At 43.0% G+C, this 19,001-nt stretch overlaps 1 protein-coding gene across 4 annotated transcripts in view; it reads left to right on the forward strand.

The window, feature by feature from the left end:
- The window catches only part of CCDC66 (coiled-coil domain containing 66), a 30,340-nt gene that overhangs the window by 3,637 nt on the left and 7,702 nt on the right, over positions 1-19,001 (forward strand). For 3 of the 4 annotated variants that reach the window (XM_032969829.2, XM_032969825.2, XM_032969827.2), the window contains exons 3-16: positions 208-233; positions 971-1,431; positions 2,504-2,670; positions 3,716-3,800; positions 4,259-4,380; positions 5,624-5,763; positions 6,108-6,137; positions 9,882-10,070; positions 10,847-10,978; positions 13,034-13,227; positions 13,997-14,081; positions 15,229-15,390; positions 17,580-17,724; positions 18,313-18,447. In XM_032969829.2, the coding sequence (XP_032825720.1) occupies positions 208-233; positions 971-1,431; positions 2,504-2,670; positions 3,716-3,800; positions 4,259-4,380; positions 5,624-5,763; positions 6,108-6,137; positions 9,882-10,070; positions 10,847-10,978; positions 13,034-13,227; positions 13,997-14,081; positions 15,229-15,390; positions 17,580-17,724; positions 18,313-18,447 (2,073 nt within the window). The remainder of the gene's footprint in view (positions 1-207; positions 234-970; positions 1,432-2,503; positions 2,671-3,715; positions 3,801-4,258; positions 4,381-5,623; positions 5,764-6,107; positions 6,138-9,881; positions 10,071-10,846; positions 10,979-13,033; positions 13,228-13,996; positions 14,082-15,228; positions 15,391-17,579; positions 17,725-18,312; positions 18,448-19,001) is intronic. The other variant, XM_032969828.2, reaches the window with a different exon arrangement.

Genomic DNA, 19,001 nt, shown 5'->3' on the forward strand with positions numbered 1-19,001 from the left:
TTATATATGTGTGTATGTGAGTGAATTGTGTAACTTTTTTGACACCGAGCATAACTTTTGGGTGCGTCTCACTTTCCAGAGCATCTTATAATCTGGGAAATATGGTCATCCTGCACATTACAACGTGTACAGTGTGCTGTTTGTAAAATATAAATGGTAATATAATCCTGTTTTCAAAACCGAATGAAGATTTTTTTTCTCTTACAGATGAACCCTTAAATAAAACTGCAAAGGTAATTATACAGCAACATAGGCTTATGCATTGCCATTTACATTCTGTTGAATTTAAAATCTATAACGTTTCATTCTCATTTTAAGTTCACATTCCAATATTGGACAGTTTTTTTATTATTATTTGTGCTTGTACACCACTCTCAGTGCAATCCCTTATTTTACGTTTAATAATTAAATGCAGTATTTTATCATCAGCCAGGATTAATCCACTGCTGGAATAAGGCTTTTTCTGAGCTCATCCCTCAGAGTTCTACGATGCAACAGTCCATCCTGCGCCTGAAAATGAGTTAACTTAATTTCTCCATCTCCACGACAAACGTTTCAGTTGGACGTGTTTCTACTTTGGCTACCACTGTTGTTAGTCTAAGCCACTGGCTATCATCGTCATAATCTCTTCTCGCCCTGCGTTCTGCCCAAGTCAATACATTTTCTCGAACTTGCATATTTTCTCTTAATCATGTAGTCCTATTTCTCTCTCATTGTAATTTCAAGCGAGTACATCTCCAGACGTGTATGCACTTTTATTTATTATTGGTTATTTTTATGTTTTATTTTATTTGTTCTTAATTTATTTTGTCGAATAGCTGAACTTCAACTTTAACCTAAACTGAACTTAAATATGAAATGCAGCATACCATTGTGCCTGAAGAACACCATTTGTTCACAATGTATATTACCTGCTGTGACAAACTGATAGGTATTATACATGGTGCCCTAATTTACACACTTATTTTAGGGCACTTCTCAGTTGAAGAAACGGAGATCTCCATTTAGGTCGAGGCTCGTAAGGGAGGCGCATAATGGCAGTGTTAGGCTCGGAGCGGCAAGTGATGGAAGTTCAAGCAGAGGGCCAAAACCCACGCCCTTTGGGAACAGTCAAGCTGCACAGAGTCGTGCGGACATCGATCAGAGGACTTCGAATCCAACTGAAAAGCTCAGTGACCCACAGGCAGACCACGGTCCAGTCCAGTACAATCACACTCAAAAGGCAAGATTCAACCAGAATATAAGTACCAATGGCCCACAAATCAAGTTTCTGCAATCGAATCAACAAAGTAAAGAGCAAAGGGCCATTGGAAATGGACAGACCATCGTCCTCGAAAATGGACAGAATCTTCAGCAGAATGGTCTGCAGATGGGGAAGAACAATAGAAGCAGGGTGGACAAAAACACAGCCCAGCAAGAAGTGAAACAGAGGTACGGTATTTTATTTACTGTTCATAATGTGCAAGTTTATGTACGAGTCCTCTCTTCTAGCATTTGAAATGTTGCAATATCAGAGTTGTATTTTGTAACTTCCCTTATGATGTAATTTACAGGAGACGTGCAGGAACAAATCATTCCCTCTGTGCGATTCATGATTTGTCACTGTTCAGGATCGTGATTAGGCTCAAGCTTCAATTCGATGTTAATATTTTGGTTTTATGTTAAGGACTTTAGTGACTTAGGAGATCAAGTGAAAGCATTGCATGGGACATACACACATTAAAAAAACTTTCTTACGCAATTTGCCGCATGCATACTGAACATAGAAAACTATCGAAATCTATAAATGTATACAAAATGACACTCCTAAATACTATTGTCAGCAGTGAAAAATTAAAACAAAGCCTAAAGCTTGCATTAATGCGCCTAAAAACAAATTCACCATTTCGATCTCCAATGTTCTTTTCGGTTCTGTACGATATTCAACATATTGCTCCCCCATGATTGGAGCTTCAGGAATGGAAGATTCAGGAACTGAGCCAAATGTTAGACATAAATCCGGACAATGGGCGGTAACTTGAAAATACTGGAGAACTATACAGCACAACCGCGAAAACTTAAGCAATTATATGGCATTGTATGTTTCAGTAGGGGGTGATGATTTGCTACGTAAATTCCAATTGAGTAATTTGGCAGAGGGGTTAAAATGAGTCTAAAAAAATCGCAAGTGGGATCTTGTTATGAGCATACTTATCACCTAATAGTGTTGAAAACTTATTGAATGCCCTTTGTTACACGACCTGCAAAACCATCCCATCGTCACACTTCACTGTTGTGTTTTTTTCTGTTACGTTCATTTTTCTGTGAATTATATTTGATGGTTTTCGCCTTGATTTAGTTTTAGCTTCATCGTTTACATCATTGCTTATGTCACTTTGGTGACTGCGTCACGTTCGCAAATGTGACCGTTCTTGCGTGTTGAGTTCTTCTCACCCGTTTAAACAAAATAAACTTGGTGTTTTTTTGTGTCTGATCTGTCCTTTTCCTTCGTCGCATGCAATAGGCGCGGCCTTGCCAATGGGAAGCCAGTGAAGGCGGCAGATGCGCGGGGGCACGTCGATAACGCCCAGACGGGGAGCTTCGGCAATGGCTTAGTGTGCCTCACCCAAGAACAGCTGCAGCAGATTCTAGCATCCATCGGGCAATCCGTGAACAGCAGCAACACTGATGGTGAGCAGCCAGCCGTGTGTCGTAAGTTAAGACGGTCAACGACCGTCGATATCTGGATTCATGGGTGGGGAGGGATTTGCAAGAATGAAACAAAAACACGGATCATGTAAAATGATCTGAGTGAGGTTATAAAAAAAAACAGTTTAGTTGAGGATCCTGGCAGGGTGTGATGGTTTTGCACACTGGACTTGCAATGCAGAGGTCAGTGGTTCGATTCAATCGCCTGGCGCGGCAGTTAAAACGATGGGCCACATTGGGAGCATTGGGTAGTGCACCAAAGTCCGTGCTTGTATTATACTTTACTCCAACGACTACGCTCCATGCCTTTCACCAACCTGCACTGACCAATATGGTGAGGTGTGGTCAAACAACCCTCATGACCCGCACGGAGAGGAGAGGCCCTAGTCCAGCAGTGAATTGACACCAAACCGGATAGGTTCAATGGTACCTATAAGTAGCAGACGCGTTTTGTTCTTTGGCTTTATCCTGAAGAAAAATCACAGAAGTCAGACTTGAATGGCGTTGGTTAATGGTGTATATCTGCTATTGGTGTATGTCATATTAAAACCTTACACAATAGCTGAATGTTCTCTTAAAGTACACACTTATATATAAACATTTACTCCGTATTAAAAACCTTGATTTATTAGTTTATTTATGAATAGTGATTTATGTTTTAATTAACTACTTTACAGGCTATGGCTGAGGAGTAACCAGGTTACCCAATGGATATTGTTTTTTTCTTGAAATGTTGAAAGATTAGTTTAATTTTTTTCGTAGCATCCAACATCCATAATACAGCTTTTTTTTTGGGGGGGGGGGGTGGGGGTTAGATCGTGTAAATATAAATGTGTCGTTAAACCGGCCACCACCCAACACAGCCAATTAGTAAGGTGCGTCACGTAAACAGAACATGCCAATTCATTACTAGTATAGCACACCAAAAAAAACCTGTATTACGGATGATATTGGTCGCGAAAGCCTACGAGTTAAACTGATCCAACATATCACAATAAATAAGGTGATGGTTTTGTATACAATTTAGGTTCAGCACCTTTGGAAACAGAGTTGGACAAGGAAAAGGATATTGTTCAGTATGACAATGAAACCAAGCCTGAAGATGCTTCAAGGTAACCAACTGAGCAACTGAGTGGTTATGGATGCTTTAGGAACTGCTTTTGTGAGTGTACAATTGTTGACGTAAAATATGCTATCAGTAGAGCGGAGAATTTCGAATAATGCAACTTGCAATTTTTTTACAGATTATTTGTTTATGTCATTAGGTTTGATTATCATTGTTTTTTTGATTGAACAGAGTTTACCTGCTCCTTCGAATGACTGATGCATCAGTGCACATATACTGAGAGTTGAGTGTGCACTTTAAACATTGTACCCATGGAGTCTTGAAGTGTAGTTTTAATGCCAACACAAGTACCCCTCCTATGTTTAGCGATTTGGAAAAGGCATTTGAAATGCTATTTTTGTGAGGCTTTTCGTTTGACTGGGGTTACTTAAAGGAAAATCGGCCCTGACTTGCTTACAATAATTTAAATTAACCTGGTGCTTCATTTAGTTGTTTCTTTTTAAGCTCGGCTGCTCCATTTGAGAAGACGCAAGGAATATCGGGCAGTGTCTTTGGTATGTTGGGAGAGAGGGAGAAAGACCGAGAAATACTTCAGGCAAAGAAAGCGCAGTGGAAAAAAGAGCTGGGTAATGTATTCATATTTTCACGCACACACACACAGCTACATACATGCACGTGCACTGAATAATATTAGTTGCATTGAGCATTTTACACTTATTATAAAAGAAGTTATGCTGTACGAATAAAAAGATTTGTGTTTTTCCCGAATATGAATGGTGCTACAGTGGTTAACGCATTGCACTGTGAATCCACCGACCAGAGTTAGGTTCCCAGCCATGGCTAACATCAGTGGCAAGTAATATTTGAACGAGCACTAGGCCCCACCCCCTCTTCACTCACCTGCACCGTACAGTGTGGTGAAGTATGTATGGTCAGACAAGCATCATGACACGGTTTGGGGAGGCCTTCATCCAGCAGCAGGTTGACAAACAATTGCAATGATTACTCACGTGACACTCCGGTCATCCTCACAGCAGCGGCTTTTGGCTAACCATTGAACAAAGACGGTCACTGCATCGCGAGCTTTCAGATGCGCTTCTGCAGTCATCTGGAACGCTCTTCCTTCCGATATTAGGAAGCCACTGGAGCTATGCACTTGTAAATGTACAGTAAAACCTTGGATTGCGAGCATTATTCGTTCCGGAAACGTGCTTGTAATCCAAAGCACTCGTATATGAAAGCACTCCTATATCAGTTGTGATCACGTGACGCTCGGCAGACAAAGCGTATATACGTACTACTCGTATTGCAAGACCTCGCTCGTTTATCAAATTAATATTTATTTTAAAAATGTGCTCGTTTTGCAAAACACTCACAGACCAAGTTACTCGCAATCCAAGGTTTTACTGTAAATTGAAAACAAATTACTTGCTAACTGATTTTGTATTCTTAGTTCTTTCGGTAAAGTCACGTTGAAGGGAAACAATAAAATAATAAATTGTTTCCCTTCAACGTGACTTTACCGAAAGAACTAAGAATATGAATTACTGCAGTCACGAAAGCTTTAAATCAAAATTTAACTGATTTTGTGTTTAGTTTGTTGTCATTCCCCGATTAGCTTGGTTGGATACGTATAGTGCGAAAGAAGTTCAACATACATATGTACAACATGTGCATTTTTTCTAACAGTGAACTTGCATTTTGGCATTGTCAATGGAATGCAATAATACAATGAAACTCAAAGTGAGGGCAAATGCTCAGTCAGATTCAAAGGGAAGCCTAAATGCTTTTGTGCAGTGTTGTACCACGTATTAAAATTCCACACATATCCCTTGGTTGTGTCTCTTTATTTCCTGTGCACATTTTCAGATCAACAACTGGCGCTGAAAAACAGTGGGAAGAAGCAGGAGTTGGAGGTCTGGGAAGAGTGGAACCCCTTTGGGAAACCAGGGGCGGGAGCTCCGGTCTTATCAGCCACTGGACAGCCGCTGACCACGTTCAATCAGAAGGTATGCTCAATGGAATACAATAGGATCATCTGAGCTGTCAATCAGAATCAATTGAAAACTTGAGCTTTATCGTTGGATTTTAAAGTTAGTTCGAGGGAGTTCTCATCCGTTTTGTAAAATGGTTTGATGTAAATTGGTATTAAAAGTACCACTTTTTTGGAAGTAGTGCCTGCAAGTGAATGTTATGATAGTCACTCCTTTTTGCATTCGGTATATGGAAATCACAAATAGATTTGTTTTATTGTGTGGCAAATACCCAATATATGAACAAATATCTTACTCAAATCACACTTTTCTCATTGCATGGTTTTTTAATGTTTTTTGTTAAAAAACTCCTTATCCAGTTTTCAATCTTCTATAAAGATCACTCCAAGGTATGCCAAAGACTGCTTATCCTCGGTGTTTTCAAAGGCCATCATTGGGTTTCAAATTACATTCCATTTCATGCTTCTCACAGTCACATTAGTGCCAATTATTAGCTCTCCCCATATGCATAATAGTGCCAAAAGTGATATCTTTTACACAGTTTTTCACCAATTTCCCATTATCCACGCTGCAAAAATGGACACTTGTCCACGCTGCAAATTATGTGAGGTATGTTGTGAATGTCAATCTATAATTGCTGAAAGCTAACTATGAAATAACTTTAGTTGACAATATGATGTAAATCATATTCTTAGTTTTTTCGGTAAAGTCACGTTGAAGAGAAACAACAAAATAACAAAATATATATAAAACAATAAAAAATTCCCACGACGTTTCGACCATAACTCAAACGGTCATCATCAGGTGTGTCGGTTTGCATAAATTTATTTTGAAAACGGCATATTTATTTATATATATATTTAAAAAATAACGTTTGCGTCACGCGCAACGATTGGCAGTTTGCCCAGGACTAGTCCATCTATTTTTTGAAAAGAGGAGGGGGGAGACGAAATTTGTTTTTATGTATGCTGTCTGAAAGCCACTGTAAGCGTGAACAATCAATCAAGAACTGAAATGATTTATCAAATCTTTCCAATGATTGCTAAGATAGAATCCATCTTCTCGGTTGAAATTGTCTCTGTGCTTGTATATGTGAATAGCCTCATGAACGAATCTCTCATGGAAGCCAGATGGCTTACAAAGAACCTCCGTCTTGGAAAAGTCAATGGCATGTGAGCCTACTGAATTAGAACAATGATCTGCTACGGCCGAGGTGTTGGTCCTACCGTGTTTAAGGTCTGCTTTATGTTCACGAATGCGGTCCGAGATATGGCGTTTGGTTTCTCCAATGTAACTACTACCACAGAGGCAACTTAGTTTGTAGACACCAGGGTATTGTATGTCCGGAATCACATCTTTTACAGACGGAACCAGATCACGGATTTTATGTAATGTGTTGAAACGGACCTGGATCTTGTGTTTATTCAAGATTTTGGAGATCTTTTTTGTGATCCCAGCAATGTAGGGTAAAGTGATGGTTTTGAAAGGCTCCTCAAGAGGGTTCTTCTTCATGGTTTGAGTGATAGCTTTGCGGATTGTATAGTCGGAGTAACCATTAGCCCTAAGAGCTTGGTGTACGTGCTTGAGTTCACTGCTTATGTGTTCCTGGTCGGATATGCATTGGGCTCTATGATACAGAGTCTTGATGAGAGAATTCTTCTGTGATGGATGGTGGTGGGAATCCGGTTTCAGATAAGCATCCGTATGGGTAGCTTTCCTGTAGACAGAGTGGCTCATTGAACCATCAGGTCTCTTTTTAATTAGGACATCCAAAAAAGGTATCTTGCCATCTATTTCGACTTCCATGGTAAATCTGATAGCTGGGTGTATGGAATTGATGTGGTCGAAGAATTGGTCTAGAGCAGGCCGGCCATGTGGCCAGATGACAAAAGTGTCATCCACGTACCTCTTCCATAAGGTTGGGCGCAGAGTGGCAGTCTGGATGGCGTCAGTCTCAAATTTCTCCATGAAAATGTTAGCTATAACTGGAGAAAGGGGGGAGCCCATTGGGGTGCCCTCAGTTTGTTTGTAGAAAGTTCCATTCCAAGTGAAGTATGTATTGGTTAAACAGTGTCTCACCAGGGGGGGTACCTCAGTGTTTAGTCCTTGATGAACCAAGTCTTCAATGATTGCAATGGAACTTTCTACAAACAAACTGAGGGCACCCCAATGGGCTCCCCCCTTTCTCCAGTTATAGCTAACATTTTCATGGAGAAATTTGAGACTGACGCCATCCAGACTGCCACTCTGCGCCCAACCTTATGGAAGAGGTACGTGGATGACACTTTTGTCATCTGGCCACATGGCCGGCCTGCTCTAGACCAATTCTTCGACCACATCAATTCCATACACCCAGCTATCAGATTTACCATGGAAGTCGAAATAGATGGCAAGATACCTTTTTTGGATGTCCTAATTAAAAAGAGACCTGATGGTTCAATGAGCCACTCTGTCTACAGGAAAGCTACCCATACGGATGCTTATCTGAAACCGGATTCCCACCACCATCCATCACAGAAGAATTCTCTCATCAAGACTCTGTATCATAGAGCCCAATGCATATCCGACCAGGAACACATAAGCAGTGAACTCAAGCACGTACACCAAGCTCTTAGGGCTAATGGTTACTCCGACTATACAATCCGCAAAGCTATCACTCAAACCATGAAGAAGAACCCTCTTGAGGAGCCTTTCAAAACCATCACTTTACCCTACATTGCTGGGATCACAAAAAAGATCTCCAAAATCTTGAATAAACACAAGATCCAGGTCCGTTTCAACACATTACATAAAATCCGTGATCTGGTTCCGTCTGTAAAAGATGTGATTCCGGACATACAATACCCTGGTGTCTACAAACTAAGTTGCCTCTGTGGTAGTAGTTACATTGGAGAAACCAAACGCCATATCTCGGACCGCATTCGTGAACATAAAGCAGACCTTAAACACGGTAGGACCAACACCTCGGCCGTAGCAGATCATTGTTCTAATTCAGTAGGCTCACATGCCATTGACTTTTCCAAGACGGAGGTTCTTTGTAAGCCATCTGGCTTCCATGAGAGATTCGTTCATGAGGCTATTCACATATACAAGCACAGAGACAATTTCAACCGAGAAGATGGATTCTATCTTAGCAATCATTGGAAAGATTTGATAAATCATTTCAGTTCTTGATTGATTGTTCACGCTTACAGTGGCTTTCAGACAGCATACATAAAAACAAATTTCGTCTCCCCCCTCCTCTTTTCAAAAAATAGATGGACTAGTCCTGGGCAAACTGCCAATCGTTGCGCGTGACGCAAACGTTATTTTTTAAATATATATATAAATAAATATGCCGTTTTCAAAATAAATTTATGCAAACCGACACACCTGATGATGACCGTTTGAGTTATGGTCGAAACGTCGTGGGAATTTTTTATTGTTTTATATATATTTTGTTATTTTGTTGTTTCTCTTCAACGTGACTTTACCGAAAAAACTAAGAATATGAATTACTGCAGTCACGAAAGCTTTAAATCAAAAAATATGATGTAAATTAATTATTTCATGAAGCCATGTAGTAGTCGTGACCAGACTTCAAATTTTAAACATTGTGTAAGTGATTTGTTTTATTATATCTCCTCTAAAAAACATATTTTGTGAATTCCTGCTCAATTGAGCATCTCCTTTTTATAGCCATGAGCCAATGGTGAAAATTCCACATTCCTTTGGCGGAGGCGAGTCGATTCATAGGTCAACACTGTTGACTTCCCCACAAAGTGGCACTCATTTTATCGACCCTGCATGGATGATGGGATGAGTCAAGCCCGATCAGGAATTGAACTCGCAACCTTCCGATTGCGAGCCGCTCGTTCTGACGTTGTGCCATACGGTTGGACGTTGGTACTAATCATAATTTTTTTTTAAAAGCGCAAATGTATGCTTTAATTGCAAAGTTCAAACTTGACTTGTTATTGCTATTGACGGCCTAGCTTGTGATTATAAAGTTAATTTTACATTTAATTTCAGGATCAGGATGTGCATTTTTAAATGGCTCAGCAACTCATAGCACAATTCCAATTGCCCTGCTGTCGTCTGGCCAATAAAAAATAAGAATCTTTTTCATACTTTTTATCCGCCTGTGTCTGCAGCTGCAGGCCACTTTGAACCTTCCAGCACATCAGCCAGAATCTGGCTACTTGACAGTGCCTGCAACATCTGCCCAGGGAACAGCAAGTGGTGCCAGGAACACTGCCCAGGACTACGTGGCAATGGGGCAGACACAGAGCTTTGCTTCCAGTGATCTTCCCGCAGCAATTCGCTCTTCCTTTGTCATTGGGGTAAGTACTTTCAAGATGCATACTTTATACCTTGCATACATATGAAAGTATATTACCAAATGATCAGAAACTAAGCAGTGTCGAGCCTGCAAAGTCCTTGGATAGGTGACCAGCGCCTATCAAACAGGTTGTCGTAGATATCACAGGGCAATGTTATTGGCAGCAGAAAGCAGTATAGCAAAATCCATTGTTGCACTGTATTTTTGATATGCTTCCACTTATATGCTTGCCGTCTTAGCCACCCTGCACTGATCAGAGTGGCGAGGCATGGTTAAATGACTCCCATGACCCGCACGGTGTGGGTAGGTCCTCAGGAAGCAGTGGAGTGTCAAAAATGGCCGTAACTTGTACATGTTCTATTCCACCTTCTGTTGCTTAACCCTCGGCCCAATGGCCGGGAACTTTTGCTCAAACTCCCTCCAATCTGTCTGATGTTGGGCTTTCTTTTGCTTCTTAATTTCACGTCATCAGCCAGAATTTTTCTTCTCTTGTCTCTTGGCATCTCTCCCAGCAGCCTTGCATCCAGGACTTGCTTATTTAACCTTTCACCACTGAGAATGGATCCAACCAGCGTTGTGTTGCATGTACTCTGCGTGAATGCATTTGTTTCGTTAGTGAATATATATTTACAGGCATTTAACATCTGATGATGAACGCTCGTGTTACGATCGAAATGTCGCAGTTTCTTTGTTATTTTGTTATTTTCTTTGAACCTATCTACGTGACTTTACCGAAAGAGCCAAATAATATTGAACGTCTCTCTTTGGGATTAACAGGAGGCAGCCCCCAGGGATAAACCTTTCAGCGCCTCCAATAGGGAGAAGCAGCAGCGCTGGCGAGAGGAGCTGGAGCAGCAGCGGGAAGCGCAGCGCATGCGCAGGCAGCAAGAGAAAATCTGGCTCAAGGGGGTGCGTATTCTCTTCCACACAAACACACGAAGACAAAGATCCCCCCCGTATAGCCTCCAACAGACTATTCGGGCACGTGCTGCTACTGAGCGCCTATTAAGCCGGGCACGGCACATGAGGGTGTGGGTTGCTAGTACCGTGCGCGGCCGTCTTTGTCTCCCCAATGTTGATGTTGGCACACCACATCCAGGTGCTCATTTGAGGCTGAGTCAATATAGGGGAGGCCCGGTCCTGGTTGCAAATATTGAACGCTGTTATTGGTTATGAGTGGGAATTTAACTTTGAGTCGCCAGCTTCATAGTGCAGTGCGCTAATCACTGCATTACCACACAAAGACACACACACACACTCTCCAGAGTTCATCGTTTGAGCTATAGACATTGTTTATTTAAAATGTTGTTGTTTTTGTCCAAATCATATTACAGTTGCTCTATCAGTCATGCACTATATATCAGTCTTGCCAGCAGTGCATTAGAGTATGGCTATGGATGTGACATCACTGAACTACTTATGAGATCCCTTCATTTGCCCGTTATCCACACGCGGTGGTGTGCCTCTCATGTGACTTGTTGGGGTGGAGCGAGTTTTGTGGCTATCGGAATAATTATATTTTTATTTTTTTGCCCACGCAGCTGAATATATATGCCGAATTAAGTGAACAAAATGTACTTCAATTATTTTTTTTTGTTCTGCCTTTGATGTCCAGCCTACGTCCATCGCTCACTCTACTTGATGAACAGTTTTATTCATGGTTGGTTGCATGGATTTTATTCCAAAATGTCAGCTGTGCCAACTCGGTGCTTTGACATGCTTTTAATCATCTCAGCCACCGATGCACTTCATAGGCTGCAAGAAATCTAGCATTACCCTAAATTCTAGCTTGACGACCGCTTAGGTTTTTGCGGTTGTGCTGTGTAGCTCTCCGATGTGTTTCCACGTTGTACCGCGCGTTTCTCAGCACGACACCCAACATTTTACTCCCATGTGATGTTGCTCTGCATCACATGGTCCTAATCAATTGTCATTCTGACTGTGCAATCGCCATATGGTATGATGCAATCTTTCCATGATATAACACGATAATAATCTCAGCGCACCGGTGCTGACATCACATTTCTGAATCCTCTGACACCCAGCCCCAAGGCTTTAACGTAGGATATTGGTAGTGTTGAATCAGTGCTCTAATATAGGCATTAAGTACACCCTGTCCTAGGGCTTACGTGTGCTTAATCGGAGCACTAACATGGTCATTATGAGCTTCCCAACCCCATGTGGGGAGACACCCATAGTATGGGATTTGGGGGATTCCTGTTTATTGGCCAGATTACAGATGGTATTCTGCCCCCGCACTTTGTCACAGATAAGAGTTCTACTGCATTGTGATCTACTCATCTACCGGTGACTGGCTCAGTCCTGAGCCTACTGTGCATGCATTTCTGTTTGTTTAATCCCTCCGTCATCGGCACGTTCAGCATTTACATCTCCTCATTGAAGGATCAGGAAAATTCAGACTGAAGAATCCCATGAATTTTGACCAAGATGTTTTGGGTGTCTCTTAGCCATATTTAAATATGTTGGGGGGTGTCCGTACACCCACAGTGGCTGTGACACCTGAGCCTATTGCTAGTGCACAGTCAGCATTACCACCTGGACAATGTGTATACCTGGACAATGCGTGTACCTATTTATACTTGCGTGAGTCTCAATATATGTAGTTTTGCGCAAACCAATAACTTGAGGTTATTGCGCATTCACATCGGGCTGATAGCACACGACATACGACTGTTGTGTTTTTGCCAAAAACTGCGGGCAATTTATTTAATTCTGACTTTCTAATTTCTTGATCCTTTTTACCCTCTCCCATAATAAAGTTGCCTCTGGCGAGTTATGTCATCTTGCTGTATGTCATTTCCGAGTTACTTGCCATTGCCGTGTTATCGTTGGAACATATGTATACCCGCTTTGATGATTAAGGGACGGAATCGATTTGGTGCACTTAATTGTGGCTTATGCAAGCTCATGCGGGCTTATGCAGAATGCCTTCTTTATCCACAGGAAGCGGATCAAGGAAAATGGGAGGCACACTTTGATTCGTTCAGCCAGAAGCCCAATGTTGCGCAGGCTGAAACCCACGGTGCGGTAACTTCTGTCCGCCTCGATGCGGGGAGGACTTTTCATCCCCAGGATCCACTCCACAGTCCTCATGTGCCCTTGACCGATGCTTCAAAGCTTCCTTCTCCGATAAACAGGTAAATAAGAATGTTGACATTGACGGAGCCACGCTAATTGTGCTTCAAGGGTGAAAGGTGCAGCCCTACAATTCTCAAGCTACTACTGGCGGCAGCGTCTTCACTCGAGAGTCACTGTAGAGGGTAGTTGGCCTACACTTCCACACTGGCCAGACAACTTGGGTGAGGTAGGTGTACCCACACTTGACCCCACCACATGCCACCTGCCAATCGACAAACTGTGGTGCACCGATTTATAAAAAAAAAAAAAAAAATATTTGATCAGGTAAGACACACAGCTATACAGCTCTTTTTCAGAAGTGACTTGGCCACAAATGATAGCTCAACCAAGTGGCTTACCACCTGGAAATTTACAGCAGCAAAATACTCTTAAACACATGTGGAGGGAAAAACCGGAGGACCCGGAGAAAAATCCACATGACCACGGGGAGAAGATGCAAATGCCAAATATACAGGCGTCAGGGTCGGGATCCAACCCACGACCTCCTGTGTATCAGGCAAGGTAGTTAACATCTCGCCACCACAGAGAGATTTAAGGAACCTGCACCATTGTTTCAACTGCCACGCCGAAAGATCAAATCGAACCGGCGACCTCTGGATAACAAGGCCACTGTGCTATTACACCATGGAAGGAGCCCCAATTGTTCAACGACACGTGCATAACGAGTGTGTGAAACCCGCAGAGTCCTAGACACACGTGAACCGCAGATGACATTCAGATTGTTTTTTTTAGTTATTATCACCTTGGTTTTACTGTTTTGACTTTCAGCCACTTGAGAACAATGACAGCCCTTCTGGATCCAGCTCAGCTTGATGAGAGGGAAAGACAAAGGCTAAAACAGCTGGAGCATCAGGTATTAGTCACAATTGATTTTTTACATGCTTGCACGAATAGCTCAACTTATTGCTTATTTAAAATACTGTGGTATTATTATTATGTTTGGTTCATGTATAGTGACATAGAATCGGTCAGTAGCAGCATAGCGCTGGCTGCTGGAAGGGAAGGGGATCTGCAGCTTACAGCAGCCCTGACTGACAGCAGGCCACGTGATAGACCAGAGAGGGATCTAGAGGAAGGGTCACGGAAGGGGCTCATCGAGAACCCGCTAGTAGGTTCCAGAAGGGGGCGTGGCCGGGGGCGGAGCCAGGCCACGCTGACAGTAAAGGAGGGGCCCCTGGAGGGGACCTCGGGGCTGTCGTTTGGAGTGGGATCTCCGTCGTGCTGCTGGAGTCTTCGCCGCCGTCTCCGTCTTCACCATCTCGGCGTCGCCAGTCAGGCAGTCTACTACCAGCTGTACTGACTGGGGACCGTAGGTACCAAGTGTGAACTTTCAGGCCGTGTTAATAAACCAGAGTGCCTCCTACTCTTAGTGTCTCCGAGTCAAGTCACTACACATGTATAGTACTGATGGGCACAAATGCGTGCGATTATAGTATAATGGGTGGGGATGGAGCAGTGAGAAGTTGCTTAAAGTAATGTAACATGTATAGCCCTTTTTCAATCCACTGCTCGATGAAGACTGCCCCATGTCTTGTCAGTCTTGGGGTTTGTCTGATCATAATTCGGCACCCTGATTTGCTGCGAGTTGGTGAAAGGAAGCGCCCAGGACCCGTTCCGATGTCACTCACCGCTGGAGTCAGCCATGGCCGGGTATCAAACCGAGGTCTCCGGGTTCTTCAGGCTTACCACTGCACCACCAGTCCTTGCTGGTTAGGAAATAAACAATAAATAAGAAATTAAAAGGACAACTTACAGTTAAGCAGCTATCACAATTAACCACTTCAATGAAAGGACACATGATATTAAGGGGCATTTAAAGTGTAGGTTTTCACAGTTTCACAGTTGTGCTGCATAGCTCTGTGATGTGTTTTCGGGTTGCACGATGTGTGGACATCATGTCGAACAGCACGTGGTAAAAGGCACAGTCAGAGAGCCCATTAACCTGTTGTTGTTAAATGGGTTACTGCAGTTGAGCGTGCAACGTCGCGCGTTGTTTTCAGAAAGCGATAGCCAGCCAGATGGAGGAGCGACGTCGTCATAAGCTCCTGGAGGACGAGCGACGGAGGTACGAGGAGGAGGAGGCGGAGAGGAAGATTACCGAGGAACGGCATCGCCTTAACAGACAGTTTTTGGAGGAGCAAGCCAAGCTGCGGCAAAAAGAGGTGCGGCGATTTTTCACACGTTGGCGGAGAATGAAAAATACGTGCTGCATTTGTGTTTCAGTGAATGGCTTAAACAGCCTTGGTGTTGTTGAGTTTTCTAGGCCCTGAATATGCATGTGGTATATGAACAAATGCCGATCGGTTCTAGAGCGTTGATTCTGTTGCCGGATGATCACAGTCTAACATGTATGCTTTCGTGACCAATATCCACAATTTGGGTTTTTTGGGTTAAATCGTGTAAATGTAAATGTGTCATTAAACCCGGCACCACCGGACACAGCCGTTAGTAAGGTTTTGTCATGTAAACAGAACATACCAATTCGTTACTTGTACAGCACACCGGTGTGTTGTAAATGTTGTGGATTTGCTCTCCAACACTAGTAATGAATTGGCACGTTCTGTTCACGTGGCAAACCAACTAATTGGCCGTGTCAGGTGGTAGAGGGTTTAACGACACATTTATATTTATGCGATCTAACCCCAAAAAAACTCTATTATGGATCACAGCATGCTAAAATCTGTTGATTAATTACAGCAACATTCAATATACTATTCGAGCAAAAGGCCTTTACAACGGCGCACTATGTTTTACAAATTTGTATAGTCTACTAATGGGGGGTGATGTTGCTATGTCGTTTTACCCAATCAAGTAATTTGTGAGTGATTCCAAATTTGGATGGGTGACACCAGCACACATGGCCGACTATTTTATTTCCGTGGGATATTTAATATTTACCATAAAGCAGACGGCACACTTTTATGGTTAATACCACACATGGTCAGAACCAGGGCGGCTGCCGGGTTTGAACCATGATCCCCTCTGTACCGTGCAGCAAATGCGCGCCCGCTTGACTATGACACCACCCCAATGTGTGGAATTGTCTATGAATTAAAGGATGCATCGATTAAATAATTTTTTTTGCTCACAAAACATGCATGGAATTGTGCACGTGAGAAGCAATTATTCATGATTTATGAAGATTTTAATGCAAATGGAGTAGAGCAATGTTGCAGTGGCTAACACGGTGTATGACTAACCCAGAGACCTCAGTTGAATACCCAGCTATGGCCAACATCAGTGGCGAGTAATATCTGAACCGGTTCTGGCCACTGAACCTGTAATGATCAGTGGTGATGTATAGTTTAAAAACCCTAATGACTTACACGTTATACAACAGTGGATTGAAAAAGGGCTGTAAATCCTCTAATAGTTTGTGTCGTATACACACAATATGGTAATGTTACTAGGAGGCTAGTGGAGTGAGAAAAACTGTAAAAGAGACCAAACAACTGAGAAAAATATGAATGAGATGATAAACAACTAATCAATTATATTGAACTATAACCCCGATATCAATTGTGACCTCTGACAATACTAAGCATGTCAGTCATTAAAGGATCAGTTTTTATCATGTCATAAGATGTGAGCATATAAATCTATCGTCTCAATTACAGCGAATTGTTGTACCTCCCCGAACAGAGACTTGCCATGTGTTCCCATTTCCCAGGTTTCCGAGTGAAGGTCATGGTTGTACTTTGCTAATGCAGTCTATTAGCCACCCGTCCTTGACATTGGACTTCAATTTCAAATTGCACAGCAGCAGCTGTCAGCTTCTGTTTCCCGTTGAATCGAAAATGTTCTTGCTGTGGTTTTTACACCTGATGATGATGATTGCTTGTGTTGCAGTAGAAACGTCGTGAGAATTTGTATTGTTTTACATATTTTATTATTTTATTGTTTCCCTTCAGACGTGACTTTACCGAAAGAACCAAGAATATGATAATCGAGGTTTTTAGATGTTCAAACTCCAAATAGACACTCATCACAAGGCACCAAGTCTAAATTAACCACACATGCTTACTCCGGTCATCCTCACAGCAGTGGATTTTGGCTAACCATCGAACAAAGACCGTCACTGTCTTTGTTCGGCGGTGAGCCAGATGCACTTTTGCAGCCATCTGGAATGCTCTTCCTTCGCCATATTAGGAAGCCAATGGAGCTATGCACTTTTAAATCTAAATTGAAAACTCGTTTAAAACTGCTTTTTGCGTTTAGCCTGTTGTCCTTACCCCCCACCTCCGATTAGCACGGTTGGCTACGTACGGTGCGAAAGAAGTTCAACATACATACAAACGTAAAGCATGTCTGGGCCTTACTCATTTGTGGGCCTCCTGTTGTTCCCGTGCAGGAGAATCGGACCAGGAAGACGGAGAACCTGTACCAGAGTGTTCAGAGGGCTCAGGAGGAGGCCCTCCGTGATAAGCAGGAGCAGAGAATGAGGGAGCTGGCTCGCAAGGGTCATGACGTCTCCAACCTCCGTCGCAGCAGGGAAGGTCAGTGGTTGAATATTGGTATGTTAATTCAAGGAAGGACACTGGCCAGAGAAGGAGGACGCAAGACAAAGCATTTAATGTTGATGATCCATAATAGATTTTTGGGTTACGGTCACATTGATGTTGCCAAATTTGTGTCGTTTAAGATACTCCAACACCAAACATAGCCAAAAAACAATATGTGTTTAACTCGCTGATTATGCATTCTTTCAGCCAGTTATTTATTGTTTCAGCTCACCAGTAAGTTGAAGAACAATTCTCACAACTGACTTGAACAATTAGATGTGACATTTCACTAAAAAATCCAAGAAATCAGAATAAAATGCAGAAAGTAATTTCATATTGTCTTGAAATTTCCTGAATCGTACATCAACCTCCATATTACCAGAAGAATTCTGTAATGTGAACACAAGTTAACACCCACCATAAAAATGGCATACATGCATCGTATGTACACAGCTTGATGTTTCTTTAATGTACATTTAAAAGTAAAATGTATGTAAGTCGCAAAATACGCCTTGTAGTTTGTATCATTCATGTGAACACTTCTAGTCGACATATAACCCTTGCTGTACCCTCAATTTCAAGGGATGCCGACTCGTGACGGCCCAGTTTACGTGGCCGTGGAGGAAGAAACGGTTCGCCAGAGGGATGGTCACTCTCGCTCAACTCTGCGTGTCCACGAACCAGAGTCGTCCATGAAGGACACGGGTGTGCAGACAGGTTTGACCAGATTATTACTTCACATGTTTGTAGTCTGGAAAGCTGTGCTGTGTATATCTGTAGTGACATCGGGGATGTCACTGTATGGTGCCGGCCCGGAAGGGTCGTGCCGTTCGATGTTCCTACATCGTGGACAGCACCGTGTGGGTGGCTGTGTGTAACACCAGCCCTAGCGTGGACAGTACCGTGTGGGTGGCTGTGTGTAGTACCAGCCCTAGCGTGGACAGCACCGTGTGGGTGGCTGTGTGTAACACCAGCCCTGGCGTGGACAGCACCGTGTGGGTGGCTGTGTGCGACACCAGCCCTAGCGGGGCTAGACGAGCACTGGGATAGTGCGGGCACCACGCACAGCGTGTGGTGCGGGCTCCCCCGAGGCGGAGGGGGTGAGTGTCAGCCCAGGGGCAGGGTTTTCCCCGGGCCGTGGCACTCTGGTTGACCCCGTAGACACGTGATCTGGAATGTCCACACAGGGGAGCCCCGGGTAGGGGGGGACTAATGGGTGGTCACGTGTCCGGAGAGAGCTCTTGAGAAGGATCGAGAGGGAACGAGAATGT

The sequence above is a fragment of the Petromyzon marinus genome, chromosome 42, assembly GCF_048934315.1.
Source record: "Petromyzon marinus isolate PM22_M1 ecotype Great Lakes invasive population chromosome 42, UKy_Petmar_22M1.pri1.0, whole genome shotgun sequence".
In the NCBI taxonomy this organism is placed as follows: Eukaryota; Metazoa; Chordata; class Hyperoartia; order Petromyzontiformes; family Petromyzontidae; genus Petromyzon; species Petromyzon marinus.